The sequence below is a fragment of the Cervus canadensis genome, chromosome 8 (genome assembly GCF_019320065.1).
Source record: "Cervus canadensis isolate Bull #8, Minnesota chromosome 8, ASM1932006v1, whole genome shotgun sequence".
In the NCBI taxonomy this organism is placed as follows: domain Eukaryota; kingdom Metazoa; phylum Chordata; class Mammalia; order Artiodactyla; family Cervidae; genus Cervus; species Cervus canadensis.
Genome location: NC_057393.1, coordinates 5,334,546 through 5,356,682, shown reverse-complemented (window position 1 = coordinate 5,356,682; position 22,137 = coordinate 5,334,546). Strand labels below are relative to the sequence as shown.

The 22,137-nt window shown below is 46.5% G+C and overlaps 1 protein-coding gene across 2 annotated transcripts in view; it reads left to right on the top strand.

Moving 5' to 3' along the window:
- The window catches only part of DOCK1 (dedicator of cytokinesis 1), a 546,616-nt gene that overhangs the window by 412,520 nt on the left and 111,959 nt on the right, over window positions 1-22,137 (top strand). For both annotated transcript variants that reach the window (XM_043475106.1, XM_043475105.1), the window contains exon 30: window positions 15,864-15,942. In XM_043475106.1, the coding sequence (XP_043331041.1) occupies window positions 15,864-15,942 (79 nt within the window). The remainder of the gene's footprint in view (window positions 1-15,863; window positions 15,943-22,137) is intronic.

Genomic DNA, 22,137 nt, shown 5'->3' with positions numbered 1-22,137 from the left:
GACCAAACGCAAGTTCTATGTTCTTTTTTTTTTTTAATAGATACCATCAATTTTTCATCATTAAAATTGGATTAAAGGTAGTTACTCACCACTTCACTACCAGGTTATAGTGAGAGAAAGTGTCAGGTCCAAGTCTTCTGCACACAGATGTTCATTAAGAAACACTTTCTGCAACAGCCAGTGCACACAGTCTGCTCTGAGACCGCAGGAAGCTCCACTTGTCTGTCATTTCCGGGGTTGAGAGAATCATCTGGAGGCAAGATTCATACAAGCTTATCGTCACCATCAGGAGCCAGAGTCCTCCAAACCAGTGACCTGAGACCAGAGCAGAAGCTCGAGGTTTGGGTCTCATGTCTCAGAACCAGGCACCGTATTCACACAGGAGAGGGCAGAGTCCCTACAGGATTGTAGCTCATCCACTTACCTTGCATAGCCTTGAGTTCCGCCAGGACCAGCCATTTCTGTTCACTATTCATTAAGCCAGCACACAGTTCACAAAAGAAAACTATTATGAATAATTATTATGCTCATGGGGCTTCCCAAGTGGCTCAGTGGTGAAGAATCAGCCTGCCAGTGCCGGAGATGCAGGAGACACAGAATACACGGGTTTGATCCCTGGGTGGGGAAGATCCCCTGGAGGAGGAAATGGCAACCCACTCCAGTACTCTTGCCTGGAGAATTCTATGGACAGAGGAGCCTGGAGGGCTACAGTCCATGGGGCTGCAAAGAGTCAGACACGACTGAGCTACTGCACGTACGTTATGCTAGAATTTCTGCTTTGGATCAAGGTGAGGCTTAGCCTGTGCTGTCTTCTGGAATGGGTTTTCTGATTAAAGGTTGGTAACCAACTGTCTACAGTAGCACTTGGACTACATCCCTTCAACTAGAGCTCTCTGTTGAAGTACTTGAGAGTAACTTTCAGACCTCCTCACTCCGTTCTAGGCGCTGTCCACGTTTTAGATCTTTTCACCTTACCATGTAGCAGGTTGATGTTCTCTTGTATCCATTTCATGGACAATGAATCAGCTCAAGGTTTGCACAGTCTGTATTTCATCTCAGACCATTTATCCCTGGAGTCTCTGCTCTAAGCCCTGTGCTCACCTACCTCCCAGCACCAACTGAGGCTTGACTCTCAGTCTTTCCATCTCGTGTCAAGGCTTTTGATGAGAAGGATGCTCAGGTTGCTTGATGACTGTAGTTGAGGGTGTGGAGGTGCTCACTGTTCTGTCCAGGAAAGAATAAACAAGATCAAATGGTCTTCACAGTAAAAGGTAAATAGATTTCAACTAGAAAGTAGGGAAGGATTAATTAGTTTACAGAGGGAATGGAGTGGAAACTGTTGTTAGAGATCAGAGAAGGTAATTATATCTTTTCTCCTTGAATATCATTTGTTTACATAACAGGCCATATTTTCAGCTTTGTGAGCGCTGTCTTCCTTGTTTGCAACTTGTAATTGAATGGGCCTGGCTCTCAGCCAGTATAACTTTATTTACATACACAGGCAGAGGGGTGGACTTGGCCCCTGAGCTGTAGCTTGCTGACCTCTGAGATTGGATATTGAGCGATTTCATATTTCCTTGCTTAGAGTTGTGACACGGGTGTGGGAAATTCCAGTCCCATACTTGATGCGCAGGGCCATGCTATTTCCACCTGAGAGAAAGCCTCACCTCTTTAGGATAAACCAGAGGAATTATGTTCATATGAACGGCTGTTTAGGTGATTTTATGGACTGTTTGGGGAGGAAAATCATCATTCAGTTCTTGAACTCTTGTGTTCTGGGCTGCTACACTGAATCCAGTGAACAAATGAGCTTGGAATCAGCCGACATCCTGGGCCTAGAATAAGGTCGCGCCTGTTAATAGAAAATGTCACTCGGTGGATTGCAGAGAAGGGAATCCTGAAAAAGCCACTTCATTCTTGCAAGATCTGGTTCAGGTTGGTTTTCGCACTTTCAAGCTTCCAACTGCCCTAAGCTGGGTCTTCACTAAGCTGAGTCTTTCTTCTTGTCACAAATACTCAGAACAGCAGGAGTGCCAACAAAGGAAAGAGTTTTAAGATGACTTCCTCCCCCTACCCCTCTCTTTCTGTCTCTCTGGGGCTTACAGAAGAATAAAAGTGGAAGTGGGATCCAGAAAAATTAGTTTGGGGCAGAGGTTTGTGGTTATCAGTGAGGGTCCTTGGAGAAGCTCCTCTGCTGGAGTGTGGATGGGCATATGAACTGATACATAATCGTTGCGTGATTGTGTTGTATCACCTGGAAAGGGAGGGCTTTTTTGCAAATATAATAATTAATTGATCTTAAAATTGGGAGATTATCCAGGCAGGCCTTATATCATCCCCAGAGCCTGGTAAAAGGAGAGGATTTTCTCTGGCTCATGGCAGAAGGATTGGAGAAGGAAATGGCAACCCACTCTAGTGTTCTTGCCTGGAGAATCCCAGGGACCGGGGAGCCTGGTGGGCTGCCGTCTATGGAGTCGCATAGAGTTGGACATGACTGAAGCGCCTTAGCAGCAGCAGCATGGCAGAAGGAAGGGAGGGTGTGAAGCATCAGAAGGACTTGATGATGGATTTGATGAGAATGAATGCGGGTGGCCCATAAGATCAGAGAGGGGACCCCGACTGGCAGCAGGAAAGGGGGACCTCAGACCTACAACTGCCAAGAATTGGCTTCTGCCCGGATGAGCCTGGAAGTCCAAAACCTCCATATCAAAACCCACCTTGGCCAACTCCTGGACCAAGACCTGCTGAGACCTCAAACAGAAGACCCGACTTAGCCCACAGGGAGTTCTGACCCCTGGCACTGTGAGATAATGGCTGTTGAAGCCACTGCGTCCACGGTAATTTGTTCCACACCAGCACATAACCTTCGAAGAGGGCAGCCCTCCCCAGGGCACGTGACCTTCATGTGATGCCCGCCTGGATGGGAGCAGTGGTGAGCTGCGGCCCTGGGCTGGTGCACCCCCCTGTGGCACTGTTAGCCTCAAAACCAGAGGGTAAACCTCACCAGGCCACTATTCCCATCTTGGGAAGTTAGAAATTTCCCTCCACTCAGCGTTTGGGTGGTGGGGATTCTGAGCCCCAGTAAAATCAAAGAGTGAAATTACAGGAATTCTGCTTTTCTCAGAGCTTCAACACCAGCTGAGCTTTCATGAACACTGGTCTTCTGAACTCTCCTTTGCTCAATGCATGCTAAGGAGATCCTTCAGAATCTCCTTGAAAATAAATAGCAGAGAAGAGGGCAGAGGCCATCACCTTTCGTGTCTGTTTATATTCACTAATTAATTTTGGCTGCGCTGGTTCTCTGTCACTGCACGTGGGCATTCTCTAGTTGCGACAAGCAGGGGCCACACTCTACTTGCCATACACGGGCTTCTCGTTGCGATGGCCTCTCCTGGTGTGGAGTGAAGTCTAGAGGCGGGCAGGCTTCAGTAGTTGTGGTACAAGGGCTTAGTTATTCCGCAGCCTGTGTGAACTCAGTTCCCAGACCAGGGATAGGACCCATGTCTCCTGCATTGGCAGGCAGCTTCTTAAATCACTGCACCAGCAGGGAAGCCCCATCTTCTGTATCTTTATCACACTCTGGATAACACCTGCCAACTATGGAGCAGGTAGTAGGACCCAGAGGCTTCCCAGGCGGTGCGGCGGTGAGGAATCCGCCTGCCAGCGCAGGAGACTGGGGTTCAACCCATGGGTTGGAAAGATCCCCGGAGAAGGAAATGGCAAGCACTCCAGTATACCTGCCTGGAAGATCCCCTGGACAGAGGAGTCCGGCAGGTTACAGTTCATGGGGCTGCGAAGAGTCGGACATGGCTGTGCGACGGAGCCTGCACGCACCCAGTAGGACCTGGGCCATCTGCAAACACTGAGCCCTCCAAGTCCCGCATCCACAGACCTCCATGAAGAAAACAGTTTCAGATATGTTCATTCACTTGCCCAAGGTTGCACAGCCTGAGTGATGGGACGCGACTCAGCACAGAGCACTCCCAGGGGTACCCCACGTACAGAGGCCCCCCGCCCAGTGAGAGGGAAACTAGACAAGCCGTGAGTAGAAGGAGCTGGACAGCAGTGAGGATGTGGAAACGCAGAAAGATCGCCAGCTGCCAGATGGCGCTTCTGGGCACCCGTGTGAGCACCCAGCCCCTTGAATGGACAGAAAACCTCGTCCCAGTTTTCAGCCTTTGGCAAATGAGCCTAAAACAAATTACACTCCTTTGCTAAATGACGACAGTGTCCATTAGCAAATCTTAAAAATGAATCAGAATAAATTCTAGGCATAGCTAGTGCATTCTGAGCATGAAATAGCTGGACAGAATCACCCTGTTTGGGTAACTATCTTAGTTTCTCTTGAGAATTTTTGCCCTGAACCCTGCAGTTGGCTCACAGCCTCTGACCGCCTCCTGTTTTCCTGGGCTTCCTACATGGATTCAGTCATACTGGGTTTTATAAAAGATACTTGGCCAACTGCCATAGGTAGCAAAGCTTCGAGGGACTCTCAGTGGATCTGAGTGGTTATCCTGTTAAGTGACCACTTCACATGTCGGGTTAAGTGAGAAAGGACTTGCTAGGTCTTAAACGGCTCTGACGGATGATTGTGGTCATCATCAGATCATTGTGGTCTTTTCTATTTCTTTATATTCATGCTTTTTCTAAATGCCCCACCTGGTTCTTCCCACCTGCAGTAAAGATCAGGAGTTTTTATTCCCAAGTGTTTTTGTTCATCCCTTTGTTTATTTGTGCTGGTTGGTTTTGGTTTTAAATCATGGCCCTGAGTCATATGGATGTTGGGGTTGTGGATGGAGAAGTCATGATTCCTGATGCTGCAGTTTCCTGTTCTCTTTCCTTCTCCCAGTGTTTTTTTTTTTTTTTTTTTTAAACTGAGGTAAAATGTATATTGGGCTGCCCTGGTGGCTCAGATGGTAAAGAATCTGCCTGCAATGTGAGAGACCTGGGTTTGTCATGGGAAGACAGCCATGGACAATTTCTCGATGAATAGATGTGGCTGTGTCCTAATAAAACTTTATTTATACCACCTCACACCCATTAGACTGGCTGCTATCCAAAACAAGCAAACAAACAAACAACAACAAAAAAGCCCTCAAGTGTTGGCAAAGATGTATAGAAATTGGAACCTTGCGCTGTTGGCTGGCATGTAAGATGGTACAACTGCAGTGGAAAACAGTTTGGCAGTTGCTCAAAAAGTTAAAAATAGAATTGCCACATGACAATTGGCATGACAAATGGAATTTCTGGGTATAGACCCAAAGAACTGAAAGCAGGGACTTGAAAGGATATTTGTTCAACTGTGTTTATAGCATCACTATTCCAGGTGGCCCAAAGGGGGAAGCAACCCACGCGTCCATCCATGGATGATGGATAAATACAATAAATACAATGCGTCATTATCCATACAAGTGAATATTGTCCAGCCTCTAATAGGAAGGACATTCCGACACATGCTGCAACGTGGATGGACCTGAGGATGTGATGCTGAGTGAAGTTAAGCCAGACGCGAAATGACCAACACTGTATGATTCCACTTGTATGAGGTCCCTGGAGCAATCCCGTTCATAGAGGCAGAGCAGAAGGGTGGCTGCCAGTGGCCGGGCGCTGGAGGGAGTGGAGTTGCTGTCTGACAGGGACAGTCCCCGTTTCATGAAGAGTTCTGCGGGTAGATGGCCGTGATGGTCATACAACCCTGTGAATGTATCTAGTGCCCCTGAACTACACGTACACTTAGGAATGGGTGAGGCAGTAAATTCTGTGTTACGTGATCTTCACCACAAGTTTTTTTCAGAAGCCTTTATTAAGATAAGAAATCAAAAACTGTACAAAATTAAGCAGGGGTTGTGGTTTGGGGACTGTGCTGTGAGGGATGGAGAGATGGTTGTAGACAGTGTGGGGAGAACCAGGTGAGCTTGGTGAGAAGTAGCTGAAGAGGCTGCCTGTCCTGGTCACCCTGTCCATGGAGAGACGTGTGTGTGTATGTTAGTCAGAACAGTACTCGATGCCATTCACGAGACAGCTGCCGCATCACAGACACGGAGCCCTCAGAAACACCTTGTGAAGGATTTTCCTGGCAGTCCAGTGGTTAAGACTCTGGCCTTCCAACGCAGGGGGCGAGGGTTCAACCCCCGACTGGTGGATGAAGATCCCACATGCCTCACGGTATGGCCAAAAATAAATAAATAAAAAATAAATTACTGTTGTTGTTTAGTCCCTAAGTCATACCGACTCTTTGCAACCCCATGGACTGTAGCCCACCAGGCTCCTCTGTTCATGGGATTCTGCAGGCAAGAATACTGGAGTGGGTTGCCATTCCCTTCTCCAGGGGATCTTCCCGACTCAGGGATTGAATGCACATTACCTGCATTAGCAGGTCGATTCTTTACAACTGAGTCATCAGGGGAAGCCCAAATAAATAAACATCAGAGGTTAACAGTTTTTAAATGTAGAAAATAAATATATATGTACATATATATATTTATAAAAAAGCCCGTGAGACGTGTGCTAATATCCCCTCTTCCCCGGAGCGACCCACCCCAAGCATCCAGACCATCAGGAAGGAGGTGCTTCCTGAGCGTTAGTGGGCGCTTTGGAGCAGGGTGAGCTCTGAGGCCGTGATGACCCCTGAACCCTCTCAGGCAGGCACTTAATGTTGCTCAGACGAGTTAGAAAAAGAGTTTGACAAGAGAATGTGTTTCAAGCCCTTGCTGTAAAGTGCCTTAAATGTTAAGGGTTTTAAACCTGGGGAAAATTAACTTAGAAAACATTCTAGGAATAATAGGGGCCAATATGAAAAGGTTACATCCTCTAGGAGTCAACGGTATGCCATCCTGGAAAAGCCAGGATGGAGCGGGAAAGATCAGGGGCTCCCAGGGGCTCAGCAGGAGGAGGGGGTGAGCTGGCCAAGCATGGAGGAACTTCAGGGCAGTGACCCTGTTCAGTGTGGTTCTGTCGTGGGGGCCACGTGCCTCTGCGTGTTTGTCCAGAGCCGTAGAACGTGCTCTGCACTTTGGGTGACGATGATGAATTACTGTAAGTCCGACAATTATAATGTGGTCCTGGGGGAGCCAGTGGAGTGGGGAACTCCCTGTAGATTTCATTCAGTTTTGCTGTGAACCTAAAGCTGCCCTTAGAAATAAAATCTGTCTAAAAATAACAACAACAGTAATAATAATGTGGGAGGGGGTACGAAGTTGGGGAGAAATGAATCAACCATGCACAGACGGTAATAATCGATGAACCTGAGTGAAGAGTGCATGGGTCTCTTGCTGTCTACTTTTAAAAAAAATATTTATTTGTTTACGTATTTGTCTTAGTTGGAGAAGGGAAAGGCTACCCACTCCAGTATTCTGGCCTGGAGAATTCCATGGACTGTAGAGTCCATGGGATCGCAGAGTTGGACGCAACTGAGCGATTTTCACAGTTGTCTGATTGCAGCACACGGGATCTTTGATCTTCATTGCAGCGTGCAGTAGGTATCTTTTTTAGTTTCAGCACGTGGGATATTTAGTCGAGGCATGCAAAACTCTTAGTTTCAGCACATGGATCTAGTTCTCTGACCGGGGAGCAAACCTGGGCCACCTGCATTAGGGATTTAGATTCTTAGCCAGTGGACCATCAGAGAAGTCCTTTGCTGTCTACTTTTGTTTCTGCTGGAAATTTTCCTTCATGCAGTGTAAAAGCAACACAGTTAGTTGCAGGGTTGTACTTGTATCATGCTGACAGTGGTGATTAACCTTCCTAAGGAAGGCATTACATGATTGTGACCGATTGTGATCTTGTTCTAAGCCTACTGGGAGCATGCTTTCTGCCTCTCTGAGCTTTTATTTCCTGGTTTATAAAATATCAGGTAATTCATACCTCACAAGACTTGTGGCATCAAACACTGTGATGTCTGTGAAGTAGCAACACTGTTTGGAACATGCAAGGTGTTCAGAAGATGCTCAAGCAGCAGAAAGTGAGGGGGGTGGTCTAGTGGGAGAGGAAGCGGAGGGCTGTGGTGGGTGCGGCCACTTTTAGGACGTCTGGCCCTCAGCCTGCTGTGGTTCATGGGCAACAGGCACAGTTTTGGTGGGGACTTAAAGAACACACATCCAGAGCACCAGTGCATTGAGCATGTCGGACAAGCAGACCTGGGCCCACTGATCTCTGCTCCAGAACACCCCCCCTCCCCCAGCAGGGATGAGACCATAGCTCCCTGGGGATACTATGATGCCTGGGCCTCATAGACTGAGCCCGCATCTCCCAGGGCGGGCCAAGCAGAAAGGTGGAGAGCGATTTGCATTTTAGTTAAGAGTCTAATGGATACTGTAGGCTTATTGATTAGGAAAAGAAACAAAGCAAATCTCATGCATTCAAGGGTGGTTAACCCTTCTGCTTTTCTGGCCCAGTCCCCACTGTAAAGTCTTCAGGAGCCCCATTGCCCACTGCCCAAGGTGCAAACTCTGTGCCCTAGTGTCTACAACCTCTCACGGCCCCCATTGGCACTTCCAGCCTCCTTCCCAGAAAGTTCTCATGACACCAGTCTCTCCACTGTTTCCCAAGCCACAAAGACTGCAGGCGCGTCTCACCTAAGCCTTCACTTTCTGCGCATCGCTCCCCGTCAGGACACACCAGGGTCTTTCTTAGAAGTCAGTTCTCCGTGCTCACATGGTCTTCATTCTTCACCCAAGATCCCACCAGAGGTAGCAACTGATGCTGTTTAGACACTGACCTGACACCCAGCTGCTTGTGGGAGGTGCCAGGAGACTCGTCTGGGGGCAGGCACCCGAACCGTGGGACTGAAGCCACAGTCTCTGTATGTCTTCTCTCACTTCACCCTAAGTCACCTTTCCTTCCCAGCATTCCTGCGCGATGCGGAAACCACGTTTAGGCAGTTTTCCAGCTATGATTCCTTGACTCAGTGTTCTGCAGGGATAGACTCTGTCAGTTTACATTTGTTGCCTTTTTTCCCAACCACTCTGGGCAAAACATTTTGTTAAAAGATGCAGTTTTTTCCCCCCAGAGCGACTGTTGGGTGGGTGCCAGAGGTATTTAAGTGCCCTCGGATTGAACTGTACAATCTCATTATATAACTTACAGTCTGTTCAGAGGAGGAACAAGAGAAGCCCCGCGGCTTCAGCCTTTGAGACATGGGGCTTCGCCTTGTGCCCGGGATGCTTGGGGCATCTCGCCATAGATGCGTCTCCCTCGGCAGTAATGAGGTCCCTCTTCTTCCTGTCTTACTGGCAGCAAACACTGGGTAACAGAAACAGAAATGCCTGCAGCCCTGTCATAATAAAGTCATTTCAGGGGCTGTAACTGTGCCAGGAGCTTCCAGTAGTTCAATTGCTGTCTGATTATGTTCTGCTTTCTGAGTTCCCTTCTTCTCAGTTAACACACACAGTTGTTTAGGACTGTGCTACTGTGATGGCCCAGGACACACCGCTTTCCGATAGGTAGTTTTGGGGGGTGGTCTCCCATGGAGCTCAGGAGGCATCAGGACCCTTTTGTGCCGGGATACAGAGGGGACGTGGGGGAGAGGCAGGGCCAGTGGGGCATCCTCTGGGAAACGCCTGTGGTTGGGAGGCTTGGACCTCAGCAGCTGCCTCCTTCTCAGAGCCTCTCCCCGCCTCACCCAGCCTTCTCCCCAACACGTGCCTCCTCTTTTTAGCAAATGCTACTTAATGTTTTGTAGAGTGTCAGCAGAGGTCACAGTGCTCAAATGATTTTGAATTATGTGGCATACCTCGTCCTTCCCTTTAATCTCAAAGTTAGAAAAACAACAAACCAACCCAAACACTTAGATTCAAAGTTCAAGGAAACTTAAAGGCACATAGTTTAGTACTTTTATGTGTTGGTTGAAAATAGGAGAATCTCAAAAACCTGAGCAACTCTTGAAGGCCTGGTAACCAAATGTTTACATGAATGTAAAAGAGAGAGAGCTAGGTAGATAGATGGATATATAGATAGATAGGTGGATGGATGGATGGGTGGATAGATAGGTATATGATAGTTAATAGAATTAGATTAAAACTGTAATTGGGTGTGTGTGTGTGTAGACGACAATCAGTCTCCTATTTGACACCACTAGGAATTACGGCACAGCACTTTGTATCCAGCAAATGAATACTCACTGTAGTTAAATATCCAGGTAGAAGAAAAAGAAATTAAGGAAAACTTCCTGGGATTTTTTGTTTCTTTGTTTGTTTTTAGTTGTACGAGCTTTGGGAATGAACGGTCTCCGTCTCTCAGGGTTTCTAGATTGTTTAAAATGAGTAACGTTGTGGGGAGGCTGCTGAAGGTTGTGACTCTGACTTTCTGGGGACAGGAGTCACTTACCAAGCAGAGTGAGAGAAAGTTCTTTCCTTGGGGCCATTAACAAGACAATTTGCAGTCATTGCCTTGAATAATTTGACTGTCTAGAGACTGTACACCTAGAACTTAGGGCTTCTGAATCTTTGTAAGATTTGCCCCTGGCTCTCCCTACATTATTTATTTCTTGTGTTTGGTTTTTTACCTTTAAATTTTTTAGATTTTAAATAAAACCTTTTGTGGGTTAAAAATGATTGGAAAGAGCTCTGTGAAAGATGGGCTTGCCCTTTTTCTTAATCATTTTGATCCTGTGGGACAGTATCCATGAAAGCATTTAGTTCTCACGCCATTAACTTCATTTTTTAGAAATTACTTCACGCTCGTGGCTTGGCATGAGACAGGACTTGCTTGGTTCACATTCCCCCACCCCGACGTCTCTTTTCTGTCAGGGGAGCAGCAACACGTGTCTGCCCTGCTCCCTGCCTTCCCCTCACCATGTTCTCTGTCTCCTGCAAGCATCTCACTCTCCTGTTCCTGAAGGCTCGGAACGTTATAAAGAGCAGACATGACCTCCGTTCACTGGGTCCTGATGCTCGTGTACAGTGTTGATGGATGGGGGGCGTCAACACCAACCCAGATGACCCCACGTTATGCTTGTTGTGATTCAGGGCTCGGTGTTCCCTTCCTGGGCTTCCCTGTGGCTCAGTGGTAAAGAATCCACCTGCCAATCCAGGAGATGCAGTTTCGATCCCTGGGTCGGCAAGATCCCCAGGAAAAGGAAACAGCCATCCATTCCCCCTTCTTGCCTAGAAATCCCATGGACAGAGGAGCCTGGTGGGCTATGGTCCATAGGGTCGCAAAGAGTTGGGCACGACAGAGTGAAAAAACAAAAACAGGTTGCCACAAGGCAGCTTCTCTCTCCCCCGAGAGCAGGCTGTGTGTGCGTGTGTGTTGTTTGCCTGCTAGGAGTTCCTGGACTCATCGCTGACTCTGAGACGTCTCTTAGTGCAGTCATAAATGAATGCATCCTTAGACCAGAACGCATCTGAATACACACAGAGGCCGGCGGTCCTCTCAGATGCTTTGGGGCATCCTGATGTTTACCTTTTACAAGGCAAGGTTCCCTCCGCCCAGGAGCTCACTCCAGAAGTGGAGAGGCGCGTGAGGGAACAATATCCAGCCGTTAAATGCCAATGTCTACTGCAAATTTTGGTTTTCAAGAAACTCTTAAGAGCTGAACCCACAGAGCAAAATCTCAGAATGCAGGGAGAGCCAGGAGCTACCAGATATTTTGGCCTCCCTGAGCCTTCTTGAAATAGGAGGGAAGCGGGCAACACACAATTTTTTAAAAAATGACATAGCCCAAGGACATAGCATAAATTGATTAGAATCAAATTGGTCCAAGATGGCAGACAAGTTAAACTTCAACCGGACCTTGTTCCTCAATCAGCAAGCTGAGTGACATACCCAGGGGCGCCTTGACAATTCTAAGGCACTGTCAAAAATCCAAAAACTGGGCGGTGGCCCGATTCCTGACATTTTCCACCCCTTCCCCAAAATAGTTGGAATAATCCTCCCACTTATTAGCCTATGAAATTACCCAACCCATAAAAACTAACCATGCCACGTTTCAAGGCCACCACACTCCCCTCTACGATGGCCCACACTCTTGTCTGTGGAGTGTGTTTCTCTCTGAACAAATCCACTTCTTACCTATCACTCTGTCTCTCACTGAATTCTTTCTGTGATGAGACATCAGGGACCTGAGCTTCGTTAGGTCCTGAAACCAGGTCTGTGATCTCAGTTGGAAGCCCGTGGGTTCTGGCTATGTTTGCGTCCCAGTCTGAAGTAAACAGTTTCACTCTGATGTGGGTCAGCCAGCTTATCTATTCATCATCCGTCCATCCATCCACCCATCCGTCCATCCGCCCACCCATACTCATCATTTCCTTCTTTTCCTGTGGCTAATACCTAGTGAACATCTGTGATGTGCCAGATGTCAATTAGGCATTGCAGCCAGTGGTGAATAAACGGGTCCATTCGGGAACAGACTGGAGGGCTTTTCTGTCCTTGAATGCAATGCCAGCGGCGCCCAGTGTGGACGGGGTCACCAGGGACGCAGAGCGGAGCCCACTTGCAACCCCTTCCCGTCTCATGACCCCCCTCCCGACAGACAGGACTTGCTTGTCAGTTCCCTTGAGCCAGGCTGAAGCCCTTCACTCCAGGCTGGTAGGCGTCCTGCTGTCCGATTGCTTGGCTTAGCTGCGGTATCTTTCATAATCATTGACTGAAAGCAGATTGTTCTGCAGAAGCTTCTAATGTGATTTTCGTATTTATCTCCCTTAGCTTGATATGTATTAGAAATAACTCATGAATTACAGAAGATAGGAAATATTCTTACCTAAAAGTTAGCCTCTGTGTATGTTTCTTTTTGCCTGGTTAGTTGACTTATCTTCAAGTGGACTTGGGCATCTAAGATTTTAATCCCATCAAGTATTAAGCATAGGATATAATGATGCTTCTGTAAAGGTGATGTGGGCTTTGATACCTGTAGCCTGGGTGGCTCACCTTTGTTGACAGCCTTGATGATGCTTTTGTTTGATCATCCCTTTAGTTTTGCCCTGATATTCCGTGTTATTTGTTTCTTTGTCCTGGCTTTTTGAAAAATTTATAGAGAATCTAAATTATAGAATCTCTCTCAGCACCGCTCTTTTTCAGCTGTCAGTTCATTAAAAAGTTTTTGTTCAGTCTTCGTATTATTTCAGTGTGGCATCTTTTTTCTTTTCTTCCCCAGTCATTTTGAGCAATATCTTTATTTAACTAGCTGAAATTGTTCCAGGGCTTAATTAGAAGTAGCATATTGCAACTCTTTGGGTGCTATCTTGAGGCACAATAATTAGCCCTGTAATAATAATGCATGTCTAAGTGAACTTGTTATTGTCATGGAGGGCTGGAGAGAGGGACTTCCTAAAACCTTGTAAAGGCCCTGGGATACTCCAGTGAACAGCCAAGTTCTGAAGCTGAAGGAAAAGTTGAGCAGAAAAAAAAAATGTTCAAAGCCATAAGCCTAGTGTTTTTGTATTGTGTGACCCCCCTCCCCCCGTGACAGGATGTCGTTGTACTCCGCTGACACTGGGGTGGGGGGCAGTCCTCAGGTTGCTGGGGTCAGTGCAGGGCACACCCACAGATGCTATCTGAACCCGATTGCCAGGGGTCACCTGGGCCAGGGAGAGTGTCTTCGGTTGAACCAGGCAACTTGTACCTCTGGGAGCTGAACACGACACGGGCAACCTCAGCCCAAGGCTGGGGGCTGGTTAGGGTCGCTAGGTGACCTGTGTACACGAGGCTTCCTTCATGGCTCCGACGGCAAAGTCTGCCTGCAATGCGAGAGGCCGGGGTTCCATCCCTGGGTGGGGAGGACCCCCTGGAGAAGGGAATGGCAACCCACCCCAGTGTTCTTGCCTGGAGGATTCCACAGATAGAGGAGACTGGCAGGCTAATATAATGTAGTCCATGTGGTCGCAAAGAGTCAGACATGACTGAGCAACTAACAGTTTCACTTTTTTTTTTTTCCAATCCTGAATCTAGTGATTTTGTCCTGCTCCTCGATTAGTTTATCAGGATCCTTCAATACCCTGTATTCAGCTTGCCCCCCACCCCTGCCCCAGTAAATTACAGCATTCATCCAGGAGAGCTATTTTTCCAGTTTACCTGGACATCCTGTAATGGCAAAATCCGGCCACCCTGTGGCTGATGGACTAGGCCATGCTCCTGGTCCCGGACAAGCCAGCATCTCCATGCCCCTCTGTGAGTAGGCACTTAAAACACCAGATCCAACTTTCTTGGTTTTGTCTTAACATCCTCAGGAGAGGATTCAAGTAACTCCGGCTATGTTTTTCTTCAGCCACGAAGATAGCAAGCTCCAGTACAGGCCCTTTGTCACACTCGTTTGGTCGTGAATCCCACCGATAGGTCTCTTAATGAAATGATGTCTGCACATCCTCTTTCTTGGAGCTTGTGCCAGAGAAACCTGCATAACAGCGAGTGTTGGGCAGGGCGTGGCTGTGGGAGGTGGTGATGGAGACCTCCTTAAAGCCCCGGGTAGACCTGTCTTCTCCCTGTCCTCCCGGGCTAACTGTCCTTTAGTGGCTCTGGGACTGTCCAGGCTGGGGACCTTCTCCAGGCATGCATAGCTAAAGAGATCCTATTGTCAGCATCAGTTCCTAGTAAGTAACCTAGATTTCCCTTACACTCTGTGGCTGCTTCCTGCTGTCTAAATAGAAGAAGGATAATGAAGTTTATTATCTGTGACCTGATGCTAGCTGCTCTTGTATCCTGCCTTTGTGCAGAGAGAGAAGAGTCATTTAAAAAGAAGGATCTGGACTAAGCTTTGTGGTAAACACTCTCCAGAGCAATGAGACAAATCTACTGAATGAACAAGCTTGCAAAAGGCTGAGCACTGGAGTCACTTAGGACATCCTTGAGTTGCATATTTCATCACAGAAAAGTAAAAGTCAGGGTATGGAAGGATGTGATATTTTGTTCTGCGTGCTCACAATGGTACCGCATCGGTGAATGGATGAATTCAAATTCCTGCTGAAACTCTTGTCAAATGACTCTCATATCTACTAAAGCTTTTTTTTTTAATTTAAACAAGTAAACAGTGACTAAAATTAGCGTTTGGTGGACACATGATACTGAGGTCAACCATACTTCCGAGCTTCCATGATTTTTCAGCTATTGATAAAAAAGATAGGTTGCTGCCGCATCAGTGAATGAAGGAAATGCTGCGCCCATCAAGTCATCATGCGGGCCCCAGAGAGCTGAGGTGCAGATCAAAGGAACGATTTCCTTGATCCCAGACTCACATCTTCCTATCTATAGAAAACCCAATAAATTCCCTAACTTGGGATAATCAGGTTTCCTTTAATTAACAGTAATCTTCTGCAGCTCTGACTGCCCGATCTTTGTTGCACAACTACTGTGCATCCTAGCTCCCACTTTACATCTTCTGAGCAGCCTCTCAGAGCAACGTGAGACGCTATGTCCCAGGCTTAAGTCCTCGGTTTTTTTTTTACAAATGAAACGTGATTCTCACCTTTTTCAGATTGTTCTGCATTTTTTTCCGGTCTACATACCAAATGAATCCAAGCCAGAGTGTGTGTAACAGCACTTTTGGATGCTTAACTTTAAAAAGCCAGCTAATCAAAGGCCAATTTTATAATATAACACTAATACACTGTGACTGGAGAAGAAGATTTAATTTGCACCTCTTCTTTTTAAAAAAAAAAAATAGGGTTTTTTAGTGATACTTTTCAGATGTTACTTTCAGACTCTGCTATTTCGGGTCTGTTTCTTCTCTTCTGCGTGTGCTAGTTTCCTTGATTAATTTGGAGAACATCTGCATATAATTCTCTGGGCTTTGCATTGGCAAAACTTCTCAGCTTTTCACAGGACTTAGAGTTCACTTGCCAGACAGTCTCAGATTGTAGCTAATTGAAATGCCAAACCTCCAAAGGTGCCAGAGCAGAAGTGTGTAATTATGTAATTTTCTCTTGATCTTTCAGAGTCTTCCTGCGAGCGATTAATCAGTATGCGGATATGCTGAACAAAAAATTTCTGGATCAAGCCAACTTTGAGCTGCAGGTGAGAGAAGGGGTAGACGCGACCTTTGTTGGGAAATCCTGTTAAAACAAATTGCTGGCCTGAGCCCGTATCTTATATTTCTAATCCTTGAACTTAATCGGTTTCCCATTTAAGGTGTGGAAATGGAACTTACAATACGTGCTATTGGAACCCGAGGATTGAAAATGATGCCTTTGGGGTATTTGCTCAATTTAGCGAGGAAGGAGATGGAGCTGTTTGAGAGAGAAAGTCTTGAATCAGAGTGACAAGTAGGGACTCTCTGAGCAGGGAGGCGGCCGTGTCTCAGTCGGCGTGGCTGCCAAGATTGTCTCAGGCCATCCTAATGTGATGAGAATCAGCCCGGGAGGCACCGTGGGTCTGCATCGCTGAGTCCAGCTTGCGCGTACAGCTCGATTTTCCCCTGATATATTCCCTGCCGGCTCTGTGCTGCCTGAAGTGGCCTTTACCAGGCAAAAGGTCCCAGCCCCTCAACAGCCCTTGGCTGTGGTCAGCTGACCCTCCCATCCAGGCCCTACTTCTCCAGTGCTTGTGGATTGCGTGTGTCTGTGTGTGTGTATGGTTTAAATGATCGATTGATTTTTGCCTGGCATGATTTCTTACTATGCATCTGCTATTTGGGACTCTCATTCCCACTGAACTTCAGATATATTTCTGCTAATCATGGTTTTGTTATTATTTAGTTTCATTTACTAAAGTTTGCAAATCAAAGCATCCAGGTACAAACAGGTTTTTAGCTTCCTGGGTAGGACTGTTCACAGAGAAAGAAACTGAACCACTTTAGGTACACCCAGAGGGTGGTCCTACTCAAACCTGGGTTAACAGATAACAAAAACTAACAGATAACAAGAATTAGACACCCATCTGCTTTCCCGTTCGCATCGTCTTCTGAAAACTTGGAGCTAAATGTGATACTTGGTTATTAGATTAAGTTCTTAGCTGCCTATGCCCTTATTTCTTATATCATTTTTTATTTTAGTTTTTTTTAACTTTTTATTTTGTACTGGGGTATAGCCAGTTAACAAACAATACTGCGATGGTTTCAGGTGAATAGCAAAGGGACTCAGCTTCACAGATTAATGTTCCATCCTCTCCCAAAGCCCCCTTCTGTCCCAGCTGCCACGTGACATTGAGTAGGATTCCCTGTGCTGTATAGTAGGTCCTTGTTGGTTATCCATGTTAAATACAGCAGTGTGTACCTACTCATCCCAAACTCTCCCTCCCCCCCATCCTCTGCTCAGCAACCATAAGCTCGTTCTCAAAAGCTTGAGTCTGCCTCTGTTTCATCAGTAAATTCATTTGTATCATTTTATTAAATTAAAAATATTTTATCAGCATTATGGAATATAAGTATGGAGTAATACATCAGGTACTATGTATCTGGAAACGTTACTGATTTTCAGTTTAAAATTTTTTTTTATTTTCTCTGCTTAAGGTTTGTTACCACGTCCGGATACACAGATACATTCTTGTGAAATATTTGCGCAATGTAAATCAGCATATTGAATAAAGTAGGAAAGCCACCTTCCCATTTTTTCACCTTCTTCTCCCTCTGCTGGGAAACTTTTTTTTTTGATGTCAACAAATATCTATTCATTGCTTAGTGTATACCAAAGAGTATCTTTTTAGACGTGGGCACAGTTGCTTTGCAATGTCATGTACGTTTCTGCTGCTCAGTGAAGTGACTCGGCCATGTGCTATGTGCCGGCACCTCAGTCGTGTCCAACACTTTATGGCCCCATGGACTGTAGCCCACCAGGTTCCTCTTTTCGTGGGGTTCTCCAGGCAAGAATACTGGAGTGGTTGCCATGCCCTCCTCCAGGGATCTTCCTAACCCAGGGATCGAACCCATGTCTCTTATGTCTCCTGCTTTGGCAGGGGGGTTCTTTTCTACTAGCGCCACCTGGGAAGCCCAGCTGTATGCTGTTGTTGTTCAGCCGCTAAGTCATGTCCAGCTCTTTATGACCCCATGGGCTGCAGCATGCCAGGCTCCCCTGTCCATCACCGTCTCCTGAATAAGCTCGCTCAAACTCATGTCCGTTGTGTCGGTGCTGCCATCCAGCCATCTCATCCTCTGCTGTCTCCTTCTCCTCCTGTTTTCAGTCTTTCTCAGCATCAGGGTCTTTTTCAATAAGTCATCTCTTTGCATCAGTTGGCTAAAGTGCTGGAGCTACAACATCAGCATCAGCCCTTCCAGTGAATGTTAGCTCTATAAATACATGTGAAAAGAAAGTGAAAGTGTCACTCAGTTGTGTCCAACGTTTTGTGACCCCATGGGACTGTAGCCTGCCAGACTCATCTGTCCATGGGATTCTCCAGGCAAGAATACTGGAATGAGTAGCTATTCCCTTCACCAGGGGGTCTTACTGACCCAGGGATCAAACCCAGGTCTCTTACATTGCAGGCCAGTTCCTTATAGTCTGAGCCACCAAGGAAGCCATATGTATACATATATCCCCTCTTTTTGGATTTCCTTCCAGTTGCTGGTTAACTTTTAGAGTAATTGTTGTGTGTTATCTGTGAGGCTTCTTTAAGCATATACAGGTGACCCTTGAACAGTGCAGGAGGGTGGAGGAAGGTGGTTATCTGAGTATAATTCAGCCAACAGCAGACTGTGCAGTACTGTGGTCTTTGCTACTGAAGAATGTCTACCTGTGAGTGGACTTGAGTAGTTCCCCCCCGAGAGTCAGCTATATCTGGACCAAGACCTGCATTCTTTTGGCTCTAAGCATGAATGGGGTCATGCCCTCTGTGGTTTTCAGTTCTGTCATATTCCACAGTGTAAATGCGTCGACATCGGTGCAGGCCTTCCTGCACGGATGACCTGCAGGCTGTTTCCAGTTCCCCCATGCCGGCAATGCTTCCGTGAACAGTGACACAGGCATCTCAGGGCAGCGCTGCTGGCTGCTGGAAGCATAATTGCCAGACTGGATGGTAAGATGTATTAAGTTTGATGGACACTGATCAGTTACTGTCATAAAATGCTCTAGCAATTTGTAGTCTCACCAGCCTTCTCTGCAAGGCATCATTGTCCTAATCTTCTCCAATACCAATTTCTTTAAAATTGTTGATTCTTATTTTTGTTGATATTTCTCTGATTGCTAGTTGGGTTGAGAGTACTCACTGGCTGTGAGGATTTCTAGTATGAACTGTCCATTTTCTCTGCTCATTTTTCTATTGTGCTATATGTCATATTTTTTGTAAGTTGAAATTCTTGATGTAGTCTAGTCATGGGTTTAGGTTTATCATATAGAAATATTTAATTTTTCTGTAGCCAAATTTGTCAGTTCTTTTAAATGGCTTTTGGGGTTTTATTTTTTGCTTGGCAAATCCTTCTTTGATTATAATTTAACTGTTTTGTTTGTAGTTGGTATCTGATAATGCTTTGTATTTCTGCTTTAAAAAAAAAAACAACTTTCTAACATTGAATCTATCTGTGATTTCTTTTCCTTAATCATTTTTTAAAAATAAAAGTATAATTATTTTACAACATTGCATTAGCTTCAGGTATGCAGCAAAGTGATTCAATTTTATATATCTCTATATAGGTTTATATATTCATATATCTATATATATATATTCCTTTTCACACTTTTCCATTATATGTTATTACAAGACATTGAATAGAGTTCCCTGTCCTTGTTGTTTATCTACATCTGCTGGAGGCTAGAGTTTAAGTTTACTTTTCCCTACATGATTTTAGGAATAAATTATTCTTGCCCAGTGATTTGAAATGCCACCAAGAAAACCCACAATTACAGATGCATGTGTGTATCCGTTCTGTTTTTTGTGTTATTAACTATGGGTTTTATACCCAGCTAGTAGAGCCAGGTCTTCCTGGTTAGGATGTTATTGTAGAATTATTTTGACTTTTTGTGCATTTCCTCTTCCAAGTGAAATTCCAAATCACCTTGTTAAGCTTTTTAAACTTGATGTTTACATTTTAATTGGGTACTGTTGAGTTTGTAAAAGATTGCAGTAGAACTGTAACAGCATTTGGGAGAATACTTGGCAGTATTTATTTTTTCCCATCCCACACAGGAATATTTATGCCTTTTCTCGTGTCCTTCGTTAGGTTTCCTCCTTGTATCTTTGTAGGCCTTGCCCATCAAGTGCTGAGCCAAGCACAAAGATGGCTGTGTATCTATCTCAGGGGTGGCTGCCGAGAGTCTGTCTTACAGGTTACTGCTGCCCCTGTGTGCTGTTTTCATGCATTTGGTCCCCTGGACGCTCCCCTCATGCCCAACGCCTTGGCTGCGATGAGCTCTTTTGGCCCTTATCCCTTGAAAGGCGCGGTTTGATTGTTCCACTCTAGGAGGTTCTCATCCTCCCATACCCAGGGGGAGGCCTGGGTGCTGCATGGCCCAGACTGGCTTCCGCGTGTGCTCCTCCCACAAGGCGCGTTTCCATGTTTTGAGGCCCTGGTGCTCCCAGACACTTCCTTCTCCTTTAAACTACCCCTCCCTCTGGGCTGCTGCTCCGCCCTCTGTGTCCCTCTGCCCCTCCCCAGGCTGCTTCTCATTTCCAGCAATTACAGCGCCAAGAGTTCTTATTCTCAACATTCTCCTAGTGAGCTGCCAGCTTGACGCCCTGTCACCTCCCCCAGTCTGTAGTGTATATTTCATGCAAACCGGGGCCTTCCCCTACGTAACTAGAGTAAGACCACCACACTCAAGACGCTCACACCATTATCGGTGATCACCAGCCCCCAGACCACGTTCAAGTCCTGTTGACCCAGTCACGGAACTTGTTGCTTCTCAGGTCAGCATCGTGAATGCTGTTAGTTGTCACAGCTCAAATCATGCATAGCTCACAGGCGTTCTTTGTTTGTTAGTTTGTTTGGTTGGTTTTTTGTTGTTTTGTTTTTTTGGCTGCACTGCACGACATGTGAAATCTTACTTCCCCCACCAGGGATCAAACCCATGCCCCCTGCAGTGGAAGCCCAGATTCTTAACCACTGGACTGCCAGGGAAAGCCTTACAGGTTTTTTTTAATGTTTGTGGTTTTATGTGATTTTTAAAATTTTTGTATTTTATTAATGGGTAGTTTTAAGTTCACAGCAAAATTAAGGGGAAGGTACAGAGATTTCCCTGAGACGCCCTGCCTCCAGCACCCTCAACATCCCCCACCAGATGGTACATTTGATGCAACTGCTGGACCCACGCTTACCCATCATAGTCCCTGAGTGCTTACTTTGCATTAGGGTTCCCTGGAGATGTGGTGTCCATTCCTGTGGGTTTGGACACATGTATAATGAGGTGCATCCGGTTCCATTGGCCTGAAAGCCCCCTGCTCATCCTACATACCCGCCCTCCCCCCGTGTTAAGTTTCCGTGTGACTGTAGTCTGCTCCAGGCTGGAGCAGCTCCTCACTCTTTCCAGGCCGTCCTATCCCCCACGCATCTGCAGAGCACGGGCCTGGCTGTGCGGACCGCCCCACACTTGGGCCGCCTCACGTTCCCCGTGCATAGACGCAGGCTGCACCCTGGGAGAGAGACATCACAGAGGCCCTCACCCCACCTCCCCCAGGCCAGATGCTCCCAGCTCCTGGGGCCCCCCAGTCCTGCTCCGGCTCTTCAGTGGCCAGGGGAGTTTTTGAGGTGAACAGCAGTCAGCCTGTTAGTTCCTCAGGGTACAAAAGTCTCCTGTGGGTTCCAGTCTGGCTTTACCGGTGGACATGCTGAGTCTCCAGGCACGCGGTCCACAAGGGAACCTCCTTCTTCAGGGTGTTCAACTACACTGTTCCCCTGAACATCTCCTAGGGAGGGGTTTTAGGTTACCTGTAGCTCAGCTGTCTTCCTGGCCACATGTGAATGAAGGGAAGGAAGAGAGAGTTAGTGAAGCTGGCATTTAAAAAGACGCATTCGTATTTCTGTTGATGCTGTTTCTATGAGCAGCAGGTATGCATTAAAATACGTTCTGGGCCCTGCTCTTATGGTGACCCTGACCCCAACATGGCCAGAGACCCCTGCTAGAGCTGTGAGAGAAGGGCATTGAAAGGGGATGGGTGGGCGTCAGGGCAGGTGTTCGTTCTGAAAACAAAAGATGAAGCTTGTACTTTACTGATTTGAGCCACCTTGTTTATTGTATTGCATTGGCCAAAAAGTTTGTTCAGGTTTCTTCCGTGACACCTTATGGAAAAACTTCACTAAACCTTTTGGCAACCCAATAAAAGGGCCTAAATAAAAGAGAAAGTTCC